Here is a 16,654-nt window from a genome sequence, read left to right as displayed (position 1 = left end):
ATATTGTTAAGTCAATGATGTAATGCCTTGGGAGAATCCTTACTTTAGGCTTAAAACATTTATCAGCTGCTTGTAATATAAGCAGTCACTTTAGTGACCTGCGAAGCCCATCATACTCAATAAAGAGGCTGTCCAAGGTAAATCAAAACTCAGACAGTCCTTGTAAATTTTCTGAAGTAGTAAAACAATTGAGACTCACCCCCTTTCACCCCTGCTTTTTCCCAAGCTGCTCTCTGTTTTCCTGGCTGCAGTGGTGTAGTTCCATGTATTAATGAGGCCAGTGATTAGCTGCATGGTGACCTGTGTGTAAAGAACATCACTGCTGCCGCCAGGAAGGTGACATCAATGGAGAGAGGACGGTGTAGCGTAGGAAGAAATAGGGTAGCAAAGGGGTGAGTACTGACAATTTACAGTGGTCACCCAAGTTTTTATTTTACATGGACAATCACTCAAATTTTCCATACTGGTTAACTGGAATATAGCCACGAGTGCAGCTTTTCTTTTAAAGCTTTTCTACTTGCTTCTGTAAGAATGTTTATTTTACTATGTGTTAAGTTACCTTAGAAGACCCCAGATATATATTACATTTACCGTGGCTGTATTTACTCCCATATATATAAGAAATTATTTTATATGGCTATTTGTACATAATCTGAGGATAGCAAGATAATAATGCTTTCCCAATACTCTCTGAGTTCAATTATTATTTTGTCATGGATAATAGCAATATTATTTGAAAAAATATGTAACCTGTAGCCTAACCCTGGGTTCACACCTGAGCGTTTCTGAGACGCGCATTTTCCGCGTGTTTTTTTATGTGCATTTTTTGCAATAGTAAACGCGCACTTGAAGCGCGTTTGTGTGATTGACTGCAGTGTTGTCCAATGAGCAAATATCCCTGTCTATATGAAGTTTGGCCAATCATAGGCCTTTTCCAGCATGTTGCTAAATCCAAAAACGTGCAAAATACAAGCTTTGTGCATTCCCATTGAAGTCTATGGGCCAAAACGCGCGACAAACGGCCAAATAAAAAGCTCAAGAACTTGTTTATGCGTCGGGCGTTTTTCAGCGCGTTCGAACGCGCTGTAAAACGTGAAAATGTGAACCATAGGGAAGCATTGGTTTGCATCGGTTATGCGTTTTACAGCGCGTTCGAACGCGCTGTAAAACGCGCAAGTGTGAACTTAGGGTTACCCCTAATTGAATTCTACTGACAATTTTTTTGAAGTAATTAGCAGTAAGACCAGCTACTGTTTACTCACATGTATTGTATCGATCTATATATAGTGTAGGATAAAGGTGTTGCATTTGAAAACTTCAAGCTTATATATATATATATATATATATATATATACATTTAAGGTATTGCCATCGATTCAGGACTTTTTCTAAGCTACTCCAAAACCTTATTTTTATTTATTTGAGCCATGCAATTTTTAGTTGGGAATTCTCGGGAGAATATTCCTTAAAAGGGTTGTCTGGATTTGGCGATTATTAGTAAATAGGCTGCTTTTCACTAACAGAATGCATATATGTGGGTTCTACCTTTATTTCATTATTTTCACGCTCCCATTCCTTAGACTGGATTTGCGGACCGGAAGTGTTATTTTTTTGTTCAGCTGGTGATGTACCGGGCTCCTTACTGGTGTGCTAGGCCTCGTCTTCCGCTTAGCAAAGAGCTGGTGATGTCACTGGCACAGATTGGCGTTCTGGAGCGCTCCAGGAGGCTGTTTTGTAGGTTACTTCACCGGGCACAGAGGGGTGTTATTCTGGGCTGAAGGAGGTTGATTTGGAGGCAGGGAATACTGCACGCCTCCCATCTGCATTTACACTCAATGGGGCCGCATAGATTATGCATATTCAAGTGCTGTAGGCACGCCTCCCATGTCCTTACCTATGAGAGGGAGGAATGTCAGGAAAAGGAATATTGATTAGTGGGAGTGGCTGGGTTTGAGATGTCAATCTACAGAGTCACACTGCATCAAAAGTGATAGTTTGGTTAAGTTTTTTTGCTTGTTGATTTGCATTTTTGGGTGCATTTTTAGTCAATAAAATCTATATTTAGCTTTTTATTAGTTAAAGAACTATGGAGGTCATTTATTATCAGATATATGCAGGTTTCTGTCATATATCTGGTGCAAATTGCGGCACAAAGGTTATTTGTGCCACAATCTGTAACTTTTCCCCACTTACGCCAGGTTTAAAAAAGAGGGCATAGTGTGGGCGGGAAAGGGAATTGGCTGGCAGGCCTGTCTTATTTATCATTTTTTACACCTGTTTTAGGTGTAGAAAATGGTCTAAATTTAAGCCAGCAAGGAAACTGGCTTACATTTAGATTGGTGGTGGATGTGCCAGAGTTCTAACTATCTGAATGTTGCTTATTCAGGGAATATCTACTGTCTTTTGCCACAACTTACATATGCCCTGACCATGACAAGCAATCAGAACTGGTATGAGACACCTGGTTGCCTGGTAGTGGATGACATTTCATATCCAAAATGTCTGGGGGCAAATGCTAGTTCTACTTGGTTGTCACCTTTATTTCTTGAGTGTAGTCAAAATATAGATGTTTTTTATTATTATTATTTGAATGATTCTAACTTCAACATATAATTAATGGTACATTATGAGAACACAATAAAGATAATATTAGCATTTTATGCATTGTCAGTTTTCACAGGAATTACACTTCAAACCGGCTTTATTTGCACCCTTGTCTTTCACTGAGCTGGTTACATATTAAGGTTGGCAGATTATAATGTTGATTTAGACATATTTACATGATTTGCACTTTGACTTGAACAGATTAAAGCCAGTTTTGACTGGCATCAGGAAACCCTGCAATACAGCAATTATATGTACAAGTAAACCCCTTTTAAGTGTCAATTTTTAACAATGTAGTTTCATTCACCAACAGCTGGAGAACATCATGTTTATTACCTCTACAAGAATATGTAATTATATTTTATAATAGTGGCATGCCGCCCAATGATTCAAGTGATTACAGCAAACCTTGTAAATTAATGTTTGACACATTCAGGAGTAACTTCACTTTACATATTTTTCCACCAATGCAAAAACCAGAGGATGGTTGGTTAGGGGAAAAATATGTGGATGAAAATGGCTAACAACAGATATTAAACATAACACACATAATTGTGTATGGGGCAGTACAATGCATCCGAGGGGAAAAAAAGTGCAGATATTCTTTAATGTTAGTAAAATATAGCCATGCACATCTAAGCCCGGAATAGGCATTTACATAGCATGATGGCAAAAACTATAATTTTATTAAATGTCAACTTTGCTTTTAGCAGTAAGTATGGCCCTGATAAATATAACTGCATATAGTATTTATTGCCTTACTGTATATAATGTGACAGTAAGGTTTGCACTTTAGTCCTTTACCCAACTTATTTTGTTAGCTTTTTTGGTGGTCAGAATAATATAGGGTGTTGTTTAGCTACTTCATCCACCTCTCACCTCATTCCTCTAACCCTTCTCCTCTCTACCAGTCCCATTGATGGCTATAGACTACCCAGGAAATTAATTTCAATGCTGACAATGCCCTCCTCAACCTGTCCTCTATACGTTCCTGCCCTGCTGTCACTGTTTTCTGCAAGCTAGTGTCACGAAACATAGTCTCTTTATACTCATAGTATCTTTGTAATTCCATGCAATTAAACATTTAGGGGATCATTTGTTATCCAGAAATAATCCTAAATTAGGCTTATTTCTGGCACCGATTGCGGTGCAGCGGTTAGTTTCGACACAATCTGTGATTTTTCCCCACTCACAGCAGGTCTAAAAATGTGGGCATGGCGTGCACATGGGCAGGGGTGGCATGCTCATTTCATCCATTATTTTCTATGCTTGTTTTAGGCATAGAAAGTGGTCTAAATGTAAGCCAGCAAGGAAGCTATCCTATATTTAGACCGTTGCTTGATATGCCTGCGTCATACGTCACCACACATGCGATTTGACGTGGGATCTTCAATCAAGTGGGTATGTATATATATATTTTTTTTTTGCTTTCTCCATTTCAGGGTAAATTTATTTGTTACCACAAAGCACAAGGCAATTCAGCTTCGGATCGAAGCCAGTGAACTATTCAATAAAATGTATATGTATAGCGCCACCTGCTGTTTGTTATTTAACCTTATTTTTTGTCCTTCTCATTGGACTGGTTGAACATGCTCAGTTTAAATCTTCAACTGATACCAGCCATATGTCATGTTAGAAGTAATGACAGTTATAGGGAGAGAGCTGCAGCAGAAAGGGCATGCCCTTGAGTTACCAGGCTAAAGATAATCTCTGCACCCATGTGTGGTACAGGGCAGGTTCTAGTTTTGTTAGAAATAGACTGTCATGTACTATATGATGTCTGATTTCAATTTTTTTTTTTATATAAATCATGGCATAACCATTTTAAAGGGGTTTCCCATTTGCATTTATCATGTATCCACCGGATAAGTGATAAATGTATGGTCTCTTTGAGTTGGCACTGCCGATCTTGAGAATGGAGATTCCTAAATCTGGCAAATGGAGTGGTTGTTCACATGGGGACAACATGATTGTCTGAGAGGCATTATGTTGTCATGTAAAAAGGAGTTGCAGCCATGACTACACAATGCCTCATCAAGCTAGGAGGCCCCATAATTACCATTTGTTGCTTGCTTCTGAACAAAATCAAGGGAGTCCCTACTTGTAGAGAAAGTCCCTACTTGTCACAGTAGCTCCTCTCCTCAGCATGTTGTCTTAGGCATACAGTATATCTACTGTATACAGCGGGTTAGGCTGAATCCTTTAGTTCCTGCCAATCCGATTTTCCACTTTTTACAGAATGTATATACCTTTAAGATAATTAAAATAAAGAGCAGTGCTACAAAATTAAATTCTCAGGAAAAGTGTTTTATTGCATGCCGGGTATCTCGCCCGACTCAGGATTTCACCATTCTGGCTTTGTTTGGATCATAAATGATAGTGTATGCCCCTAATAAAGCCAGAGAGATGAAGAAATGGGCCAGCATTCCACATACAATATGGCCTTGGTTTTAAACATTATGAGTACAGAACATGGGGTGTTGGGGAGCAGATCTCTGACGAGGAATATTTGGCTTGTTGCTTATGGACTGTTTGAGCTGTAAAGTAAATATTGTTTGACAGCATGGCTTTTTGTTATGAGTATCAATTTTCTGTGGCTTTAAGTACTGTGTGAGCTGAAAATCTGAAATAGACTAAACATGTCCATGTGTTCAGAAACCTTTATTATTTGCCTTGAACTCCTCTAGAGGTCAGTGTTGAAATGCCAGCTCTTCTGGTGACACGTCCATACTCTGCTCTGGTTAATATTTGGATTGTCAAACCTTTCAATAAAAGAAATATTTTAGTTGAGCAGAAATTCAGATTCAGTCATAACCTGCTTTATCCTGTTATGACAGCATTTTCACAATGCCATTTTTTTTAAAATATAATGTAACATTTAAAAGAGCACCGTATGCAAATCAACTGCCGTATTTTTAAGGACTGTTTATGAGTTACTGGTAATACTAATTTGGCCAAAAATACAAAGTGTAATGGTTCTTATTTTCACCCGGCATTACTATTTATTGCTGAGAATAGATTTGGGTCGGAAGTGTGCATTTCCAATGATTATTTTGCATGAAATCTACATTTTTTTATGAGAAGTGATATTAGAGCTTAATGAAAAGCACAGCAAGTATGACATTCAGGTCAGGGGTGGCTTGCTCTGTTTACAATCAAATTATTAGGGTTAAAGAAGGTAAATTGATTTGACCCACAATATTATATTGATAAATAATTTAAATAAGTGCTATAGGACTATAATTGTGTCATTCAACCTGATATGCTCATCACTTTCATGCAACAAATACTATGGGCAACATAGGTACAGACTGGGAAGAAACTTGTGTGAAGTTTGTATATTCCTCCATGTACTTGGGCTTTTGAGATATATATATAAATATATACACACCGTATTTTTCGCTCTGTAAGATGTGCCGGCCCATAAGACACACTTAGGTTTTAGAGGAGAACAATAAGAAAAAATATTTTTCATTAGACCTCAGATCAGACCAGCAATCAGACCCCCAATGTTAATCAGACTTCAGATCACAGCCCCAATCAGACGCCAAATGTTAATAAGACCCTCAATCAGATCTCAGATCAGACCCCCAATGTTAATAAGACCTCAATGCGACCTCAGATCAGACCCACAATCAGACCTCAGCTCAGACCCTAATGTAAATGACCCCCAATCAAACCTCAGGTAATAGACCCAATATAAATAAGATCCCCCCCATTCAGACCTCAGATCAGCCCCACCCATGCCTCAGATAAACCTCCATGCCTTAGATCAACCCACCATGCCTTAGATCAGCCCCCAGCTATATATCAGCCCCTAGCCATCTATAAGCCTCCAGCCTTTAGCCATATATCAGACCCCAGCCATCAGCCATATATCAGACCCCAGCCATTAGCCATATATCAGCCATCAGTCAGCGCTCAGACATATGTCAGCCCCCAGCCATCAGTCTCATGTCAGCCCCCACAGTCCTAAAGAGCCTTCATGTTGTGCGCAGCCACAGCACAGCCGAGGATCAGGAAGCGGTAAGTACAGAGCCTTCAGCGCCTCCCGGGCCTCCAGTACTAATTAGTGCTTCCATAATGAAAACACTCATTAATATTCACCCCATAAGATGCAGGGACATTTTCCTCCCACTTTGGGGGAGGTAAAAGTGCGTCTTATGGGATAAAAATATTATATATATGTATATATATATATATATATATATATATATATATATATATTCCTATATATTAAATAGGCATATATAAGTAATAATACAATAATAATACAAATACTAATAGTACTGTGAGTAGCTGTGGATGTCTGTAGTTTTTGGCATATGAGACACTATATACATAGTATGTCTAATTACAATAGGTTGATCATGAATATTATAAGTATGGAAATTAGTGATGAGGGGGAGGTGCCATATTGGATTTTGCAATATTTTGCAAATATTCGATTGAATATTCGTCTTATATTCATCGAAATCGAATATTCGTCATTATTCTATTTATCGTTAATAATATGCAATTTAATTATTCGCGTATTGCTATTTTCTTTTAACTGTATAAGGCAACTTTCCTATTGGTTGGCTATTTAGAATATTCGTCTTTTTTTTTTCCAATCTGTACGGTCGTTCGCATACTACTCCCCGACAAACGTCCCCGTCACCATGGGAACGCCTGTGGGTTAGAATATACCATCGGATCTGAGTTTTCACGATCTCAGGGAAAACTCCAATCTGTTGGTATTTTCTAACCCACAGGCATTCCCAAGGTGACCGGGACGCTTGTCGGGGAGGAGTATGTGAACGACCGTACAGATTTGAAAAAAAAATATATGACAAATATTCTAAATAACTAATATATTCCCTACATTGCTATATATTCATTTTTTTGAATATTTGTCATTTTATTTTCCATATGAAAACATGATTCCTTCCTGCTTAAGTTGCTTGTGGGCCAATGACTCATTGACCCACAAGAAAGAAGCAGGGAGGAATTATGTTTTCAGATGTTAAAAAAAGACGAATATTCGATATAGCGAATATATAGCATTATATTCGTAATATTTGTGAATTAGGGACGTTGCGATATTCGCAATTAATATTCGCTATTCGAATAATCGCACTCAACACTAGTGGAAATTACTGTGTAAATAGGGAACTAACAGCACACTAAACTGACTTCATTGACTTCAAAGCTCAGAATGAATAAATGACAGGTTTTATTGAATCTTTTCCCATAATCCTATATATCAAACTGCTCAGCTCCTCCTGCTCTATCACATGCAGATTACACTGCATTTTCATGGTGACAGGTTCCCTTTGAAGGGTTATTCCTATGTGGACATTTATGGCATATTCACATATGGATAAGTGGGACCACACATATCTTGAGAATCTCTGACTCATATCTCACAGCCGCTGTTGCTGTGCAGATGCATATCTCTCTAATCACTTCTAAGGGAGGAGGCATGCTCAGCTATTCTCACAACTACTGTGGAAATAAATGGAGAGAGCAATGCATGCATGGTCACCTTTTCAGTCATAGCAGCCATGAGTTGTGGTTTGGAGGACCCCTGTTTTTGAGATAGGTATGGGTACCAGAGGTGGGACCCATACCCATTGGCCATTTATGACATATTCTGTAGATTTTCCTTAGATATCTATGATGGAAATTTACCCTTTAATATTTTGTTCAGATTATTATATTCAACTATTAAAGATACAGTGTGATAAACTATAATTTTAGTTTAATTGTTATCGGGTTGTTTATTGAGTGCAAACATATCCTTTTAATGCCTGTCACACTGAATAGGCAGTCTGATCTTATTTTTAGTAAATGACCCCCAAAGTCTTTTAATAACATTTTTAGTTTTAATCTTTCTGAATCCAGCTATGGGAGTAGTTATAGGAGATGCATCGGCTGTTTTTAAGCCCTTGTACCTGAAGGGTCTCCAAAGCTCCTCTGCCTCATAAGATGATACCAGTATCATATATGGAACATGGTTAATATGTTCCCTGTTACAGATTTTGCATTGGTGCCCTGCAGTCACGTAACTAGAATTGACTAGGCCCCACAGCACATTTTGAATGGGTTCTCCCTCCAAGAAAAATCTTTGCAACCTCCACTCCTGTGGCTAGTCAAAATCACTCTCTTAGATGAGGCCCGGCAGCCGCCCCATCACTGTATATAATGTCATTGTATAACACTGTTAAGTGGTCCCTGATAATAAAATCTTTTAGTCCTCATCCTGGATAGGCTCCTTCTGAGTTGGGGCCCCAAAGCAGCCGCTTCCCCTGTTTCCCCTATAGTAACGCCTCTGGTGTCCAGGATCATATACTTATTTCTCTTCTCCAAGCTGTCCCAAGGGATAAAAATAACCATTCTCCAATTGGCATAGATCAAGAACAAATAGCAAGGTGGGCACCCCTGCGTGGATTATCTCAGCTCTGCTCAGGTGATTCTTTATGCTGATGATTTTATATATACTGTCTATATGGTAGTGTTGTGTCGAGCATGAACTCATTTCCAACAACACTCCTGATTGGCTCTTAACTGACTTGAAAACGTCCCACATTGGTTGGATTTCAGTGCTACGAGTATATATATTTCCACTTATTAGTAATCTGTGTTGCGGTAAATGATGTACATCTCACCAGGCTGCAGAGATAGCACAGTTTGTGCTCCGTCAGCACTTCTGCTGAACTAACCACTGTAACCATCGCTGCAATTTTTCATAATAAAATTACAGCACTTGAGATGACAACTTAGTGGGTGATGCGCTGACATGTCCATCTTTTCAATATCCTCTTGTCCATGATCGTTGCCCTTAGCCATGCTTCCTAATGAAAGCCTCCTCATCAACTTTGATTACCACTCTTGTGTTTTCCAAGCATGCATAGCGATGAGCCTGGTTTATGAAACATTTTCCTGCAGTAATAAAACTAATTAAAGCAGGCATCCATCCTCTCACTACTCTTTAATGAATTATAATGAGATCATTAATCTAGTCACTTTATTGCACTCAGTCTATTGGCTGGATGTCTGCTCAGACTTGTCAGCACTCTACTCGCGGCCTTTAGAAATGGGCAATTATTAAAATCTGTAGCTGGTTTTTTTTTTTTTTCTGTTAGTCAATATTCTTCCTACGGTATGAACATTAAAAAGCACAATGGTGTAAGCAAAGTGACTGCTCAGAGTTTTGTGACTGTGCAGCTGTATTGCTTGTCATTTCTGTATAATTAGCCCTACCTGATTATTGTGCTTATTGTTCCGCTAATAAATTAGAGATGACACAATCCCTTTAAAACATTAGTGATGGAAACATTACAAGGCCATTATCTAAGCCAATTCCATTTCTTCTAATTGTATGCCTATTTGTTTAATCTCTTGCTATTAAGTATTTTTGTATTAAAAAAAAACAAGATTATACACTCCTAGTATATACTTTTAATATTTCATCACTTAAAGGTTTGAGTATTTCTAAAACTAGTTTCATGCTGCTGGCAAGAGATCCATAGGCTGTTTTGGCAGAGAACAGCCTGCCAGAGCGCTTTGGCTGCACGTGGTGGTATTTGTCCGTCTGAATCCCAGCATATTTGCCAGGTTGCTGCTGGATCTCCACCGGACCCCATTATTGTCAATAGGGCCAGTGGGTATTCCAGTATTGTGCGGCGATGCCGGATACAGATAGTTCAGTTCTGTGCCAGAACATCCAGCCAGATCCTTTGCCGGCAGTGTGAAACTAGCCTAACATAGTCCCAATTGCAGCTAAAGTGTTACATGTTCAATAAATATTTTAAAACTGTTACAAATACCTTAATGCTATTTTTTTGTAATATACTTTGTTAATTTTTGTTAGGCCTTCCTGAAAAGCTATTCACTGTAAGACATACAGAAAGTGTACACGGTAGCCATATATGCAGTGTACAGACTCTGATTTCTTCAGTAAATGCTGTACTGGCAGAAACACACATTACTGCTCTTGCCTGTGCATTCTGCTGAAATCTCTGCCAATGTCAGTGCAGGGTATCCTGCTTTTGCGAAGCCGAGCAAAGACAGGCAGGAGCAGCAAGGTGACATGTAGAGCACCGCTAAAGCCTGGCATAGCATAAACCAAATTTAAAGGGTTTGTCTGGGTTCAGAGCTGAACCCGTATATATCCCCATTTTCACCCAGGCAGCCCCCTCTGATATGAGCATTGGAGCAGTTCAATGGCTACTTTTGGAGATCCGGTGATGTACCATGTCTCCATGGGTAAAGCTAAGCAGAGGCTTCGGCCTAGCAGTGAGCCCGGTAATGTCACAGGCATTAATGGGTGGGCTTTAGAGCTATTCTAGCCTGTAAAATGGCTAGGGCAGCTCTAAAGCCCGCCCATTAGTGTTGGTGACGTCCTAGCAGTGTAAAAAATATAAACAAACAGCCCTATCCCTGCACAATACAGGGGGGCTGCCTGGGTGAAAACATGTCCAAGTTCAGCTTTGAACCCAGACAACCCCTTTAAGTTCTAAGAATTTTGAGCCATATTATTATAAATTTGATAAGAATTTAGCTATAGTGACTGTTTATGAGCAATCAGGAGTTCAGAGATAAGGGATATACATCCAGCCATCAGAGCAGCAGCATGATGGGACTCAGTATAAAACAAAAAGTGACAGTGCAGATAGACTGGAACTTAACCCTGTAGAGCAAAAGCTGCTGAAAATGTTATATTTATTTAATATATATTTAGTCCAAAATGACTAAAATGCTGTCAAAATTGCCCCCAAAGGTGTTTAAAGCCTTTAACAATTGTCTCCTAGCCCCCCCCCCCCCCCCCCCCCCAAAAAAAAGGCTGTCCTTTTGAATATGGCATGTCACGGTGCTATAGATATTATAGGATGTATCTATGTACAGTATGAGACTCTGAAAGAAACCAAATAAAGTGATAACTAGCTTACAGGAAATCTCCCAATAGTAATGACACAGCTATATTCCTCTTATAAATACGGATTTACGTAACATGTGGGGACATGAACAGTCACTCACCTTTTTTTTTTTTTTTACAATTTTTCAGAATAAAGTAGATTTGGATGTTATTCCATTTGTTTATGTAAGTCTAATGCAAATTAAATTTTCTTGCTCTACATGCTGTTTTCTATCACAGTTCCAGGTAGGGGACCCAAGTAAAATGTAATAGAAAACATTAATTTGCCATGTTCATCTTTCACAGCCCAATGACAATTTAATCAGTATGAAGGAGTAAATCCTTTTGGCTTCAGCACCCAAATCATTACTTTTACTTAGAACTGAAAGGAATGCACCCAATTTTTAGCTGTTCCTTTGGGAATTTCTTTGAATAATAGAGGAATAAAGGTTGTTTTGCCTTTTTTGCTACAGAAAACAGTTTTCTATAAATGTAGCGGTATCAACCACTGCTTAGTTATTGACATGAGATGCAAATTCACAATACCAGGTGGTCACAGCTGGATTACACAAACATGTACATGTTTAAAAGGGGTTATTAATGACATTACAATTTCTAATAAAGCTAGAGCCAGCTCTGTACCTCACATGGATCCAATGATCTACTATTCATTACTCCAATTACTTTGGTAGATTTATTTTAGGCTGGCAACTCAGGGGTGTGTCCTTTCTCAGGGGGCATGTTCTTTCTGCTGCAGCCATCTCTCTGTAACGGTCACAGATTCTGGTCTTTTAGATAAGGATTACAAAAAGAATCTGGTCACTTGTCACTTGATAAATTTTTATTCTATCTCACCTGTCTAGAAATCAAGTGGAACATTTATTAAGACCAGCATTTTAGACGCCGGTCTTCTAAGCTGTCTTACATTTAGACCTTTTTCTATGTCTGAAACAGGCGTAGAAAATTGTAACCGAAACAAGCCTACTGGCCTGTCCTCTTCCCCGCCCACACCATACCACTTTTTTAGACCTGGCGTGTGTGGGAAAAGTCAAAGATTGCGGTAAGAAGAGGATAATAATGCAGGTTCGGCACTCCAAAGTTGCTGTAAAATTATTCTTTTATTGTCACTCTACGTATTTACAAATGCCTATGAAGTGAAAAATAGAAACCTATCTTGGCCCAAGTTGAACTAATACTTCACTTTTATTAAACAATTCATTAAAAAGTGTCACTAATAATTGTGATTCACATGTGAAGGGACACAGACAAACAACCAAAATAACCTACTAAGGTGTTAAAAACATAGTTTATGGCCCACTGTGAGAGATGGTGGATGTCATCGATTGGAGGCGATATGTGTGATCACTCACTCCAAACAAGAATGAGAACAGCAAAAGTGCTGCCACGTCCTACAAGTGTTATGCTAGCTAGGTACCGGCTGGAATTAATTGGTATTACCAGATGTCAATAGTGGGAGACTGATGCCATCATCCCACTATATGAATTGAAGGACTGTTTGACAGCCTACTATTTGCCAACACACAAGGCACTTATCATATGTGCTGTAGACTGGGGTGTGTGAGCTGCTGCTAGTGCCAGTGAAATGCCAGTGAACGAGCCCAGCCACTATTTTTTGCTGACTGGGTGCGTTATCACGTCTCTAAATGCTGTTACCAACTCAAGCTGGTTAGCAATAAAAGGCAACAAATCATACAAATTGTTGCCCTTTTTTGTAAAGGGGGATTTGTGGCATCCACCCTCTACACAATTGAACGTGCTCTAGAGCAACTAACCCTTAAATGAAGACGATGGCTACACTGTTAGTCACCTGAGTGTGCGGGCTGCTGGTGAATACCAGACAGTTCATGTCAGCACAATCAGGACTAGCAAGAACTATGTCTACCTAGAAAGCCAGCCTGTTAATAATGTTTATTGTCACTCTGTGACGCGTTTCGGCCTTTGTCAAACAGTGAAAAACCACCATAGCAAACAAACTTGCATACCCCACCAAAACCCTAAAGCTCTGACATCACATTGTCAGGGCAACCAAAAAGTTCATGAACTCACAGCTGAGAGCGTGTGGAAAGAAGATCAGGAGTCCACCATAGTAGCATGTTCCGGAAACAAATGAATCATCACATTCAATTGCTCTGTAGAAAAATTATATAATAAAAGGATTCATCAGTAGAGACATAAGTGGGATCTAGAGAATAAAGAAAATAAATGCAAAGATTTCTGTAATTGTATTGTATTTATTTTCTTTATTCTCTAGCTCCCACTTATTGTCTCTACTGATGTATCCTTTTTTTTTATATAATATTTCTACAGCGCAATTGAATGTGAGATGATTCATTTTCTTTCGGAACATGCTACTGTGGTGGACTGCTGATCTTCATTCTTCATTCCACACACGCTCTCAGCTGTGATTTCATTATTTGTTTGGTTGCCCTGACAATGTATGTCAGGGCTTTAGGGTTTTGGTGGGGTATTAAAGTTTGTTTGCTATGGTGGTTTTTCACTAATTGACAAAGGCACAACGGGTGCCGAAAAGCATCACACAGTGACAATAAAATAATAATTATACAGCAACTTGGGAGCGCTGGACCTGCATTATTATCATTACTGTTTGGGATACCAACCCTAGGACCGTGCACCCACTCGCTACCACACAGTGTCGACTTATTTACATGATAGATTGCGGTACAAACGACCTTTGTGCCGCAATCTGTGCCAGAAATATGCCTAATACAGGCATATTTCTGTTTAAAAAAATGGCCCCCCAAATCTTTACTCATATCAGTTGAAAGATTATAAGGGGGGATTTAAAATTTGTGGTGTTTTTGGTGTCAGTTTTACATCTGCCTTTAGTTTTTGTTCCTGCATCAAATTTATAAAAAAAAGGCGCTTAGTTTTATTAAATTTTGAACAAGTGTGATGTGGTTTCACCTCTGTCAGTGAAACTACGCCAGGGGGTTGCATGGCGTGGGGTTACAACTGTTAAAATTGTAAAAATTTACACATCCTAAACATGCCATAAAAGAGATATAAATACTTAGGGGGACATTAATGAAGACCAGAGATTTAGACGTTGGTATTTATCCCTCCTGCGCTGACAGTTCATCCGCCTAAGTTATGTAGAGGCGCCGGCCTCTACATAAGATTTGGCAGACTGTATACTTATCTAAATCTATGCCAGCTCCCTTGCTGGCATAGATTTATACCATTTTCTATTCCTAAAACAGGCATAGAAAATGATAAATAAGATAGGCCTGCCCTTTTCCCTGCCCAAACCATGCCCCCTTTTTTAGACCTGACGTGAGTGGTGGAAAAGGGAAAAAAAGTGGCGTATATCTGCTGTAAATTACCCCTAAACTTAGAGGAAAAAATAGACTACTTTGAAAAGGGGGATATACATTGTAGAATTTCGTGCAAAAAAAGACGACCACCAAAATATAAAACAATTTTCCATCAGAAAAGTAGCACACTAAGACTGATAAATACCCCCCCCCCCCCCCCAAAATGTTTTGATGGAAGCATGACATATTCTACATGGCTTAGTTATTGAGAAACAATCTTCTTAAGCCATTTCAGAAATTAATATACATACATATGAAACATGACTGGAGTTTAAATATGTCTCTGGTGGGTGCAAGGTGCTCCAATCACTGAGACTTAGCACCTAAGATGTTGCAATCAATAGAATTTGCCCCGATCACAGCCCCTACCCTCCAATGTTCAAGTCACCTAGAGGAACAAACAATTACAAATAAAAAAGTCAAACAAAGTTTGTAAAAATATAGTAAAACAATAAAGAATTCTCCACCTCTTTCCCAAATTTACATATAAAAATAAACAATAAGAAAATTGCTGCATCCGAAAATGTGCAAATGTAAATTAAATGGCTGAATCACAGTTTTTGTACTCCCCCCAAAGAAAAATAAAATAAAATTAATAAATTAACAAACAGTAATAAAAAAAATAATACTAACAAAAAGCTGCAGTTCTTCCTACTAAAAGCATCTCTGTATATGGAAGTATAAAAAATTATGGATCTCAAAATATGTTAACACAAAACAGTTCTGCCATTTAGCCTCTGCTGGTGGCTTATCTCCAGAAAATGAGTCTGACATTTTGAAATCCAACAGCCTGATTCTTATCTCCCCCAACATTTGCCATTGGAGGGAAGTTGAGAGGACCCCATATATATTAGATGGGGTACTGATCCCATAAAAATTTTAGCCATGTGTATAGATAGCTAGGGTAACAGCAGACTGATGCTACAATGTTTTTTGAATATATTTTCAAATTCTTTGATTATGTTTCGCGGTACATCATGATTGTGGGGAGATAAGCTACAGCATAATTTGAACCTCCTAGGCCCAAGTTCCACAAACTAAAACAGAACTGCCCCTCATAACATGCTTTATTTATAATTAGTGTATTTTGCTGTGTAAGAGGGGCCTTGTGTGAAACCTTTCTGCCCGACAATATACTGACTGCTAGCGGAGATCTCCTACAGCTCCTCCAGAGAGAGAAAGGACCTAGAAAAAAACATATTGTTGTTTTTAGCCATTTGAATAAGGCAATATTTAATTTAATAATTTCATGATTGTTCTAAAAGAAATTGCAGCATTTGAGTTCTTCTTCACCTCCTAACACAAAATATTAAGACAAGTTAAATCAAACTTAGGAAAAAAAATCAACCGCAAATGTACTTTTTTAATTACTTTTGCACCTTGAAGTTGAATGTCCATCTGTTCTGAAGATGAATTGCTGCAGGAGTTCTTGCCACAAAGCTAGTCAGAATCGAGCACTTGCAAAATCATCGTGTGAACTGATAGCTGTTTATATTTTTCATCGTAGACACATTAACTTGTTTATACTGCACTTCAGAAGATGTTATCAAAAATATCACACATGAAAGAAGAAAATTGAAGTTTATTACTTGGATACAATTATACCCTACTGTGTGAAACAGCTTTCCTTGTTAAGAACAAAGAGAAAATGCTAGGCCCATTATAACATCTGATTTCATGTTGTCGTAGGATATAATGAAAGATGACTGCTCTATGCTGAAGCTGAAGCTTAAAGAACGAGATGAACTTATCCACCAACTGCAAAAAGAACTGGTAAGTTGTGCAATAAGAATCT

General features: G+C 38.6%; 1 protein-coding gene across 2 annotated transcripts in view; it reads left to right on the top strand.

Moving 5' to 3' along the window:
* Window positions 1–16,654, top strand: part of CCSER1 (coiled-coil serine rich protein 1) — a 1,109,040-nt gene that overhangs the window by 880,027 nt on the left and 212,359 nt on the right. For both annotated transcript variants that reach the window (XM_044302736.1, XM_044302745.1), the window contains exon 8: window positions 16,549–16,632. In XM_044302736.1, the coding sequence (XP_044158671.1) occupies window positions 16,549–16,632 (84 nt within the window). The remainder of the gene's footprint in view (window positions 1–16,548; window positions 16,633–16,654) is intronic.

The sequence above is a fragment of the Bufo gargarizans genome, chromosome 1, assembly GCF_014858855.1.
Source record: "Bufo gargarizans isolate SCDJY-AF-19 chromosome 1, ASM1485885v1, whole genome shotgun sequence".
In the NCBI taxonomy this organism is placed as follows: Eukaryota; Metazoa; Chordata; class Amphibia; order Anura; family Bufonidae; genus Bufo; species Bufo gargarizans.
The sequence above is the reverse complement of the archived record's forward strand: the minus strand, read 5'-3'. Positions and strand labels throughout refer to the sequence as shown.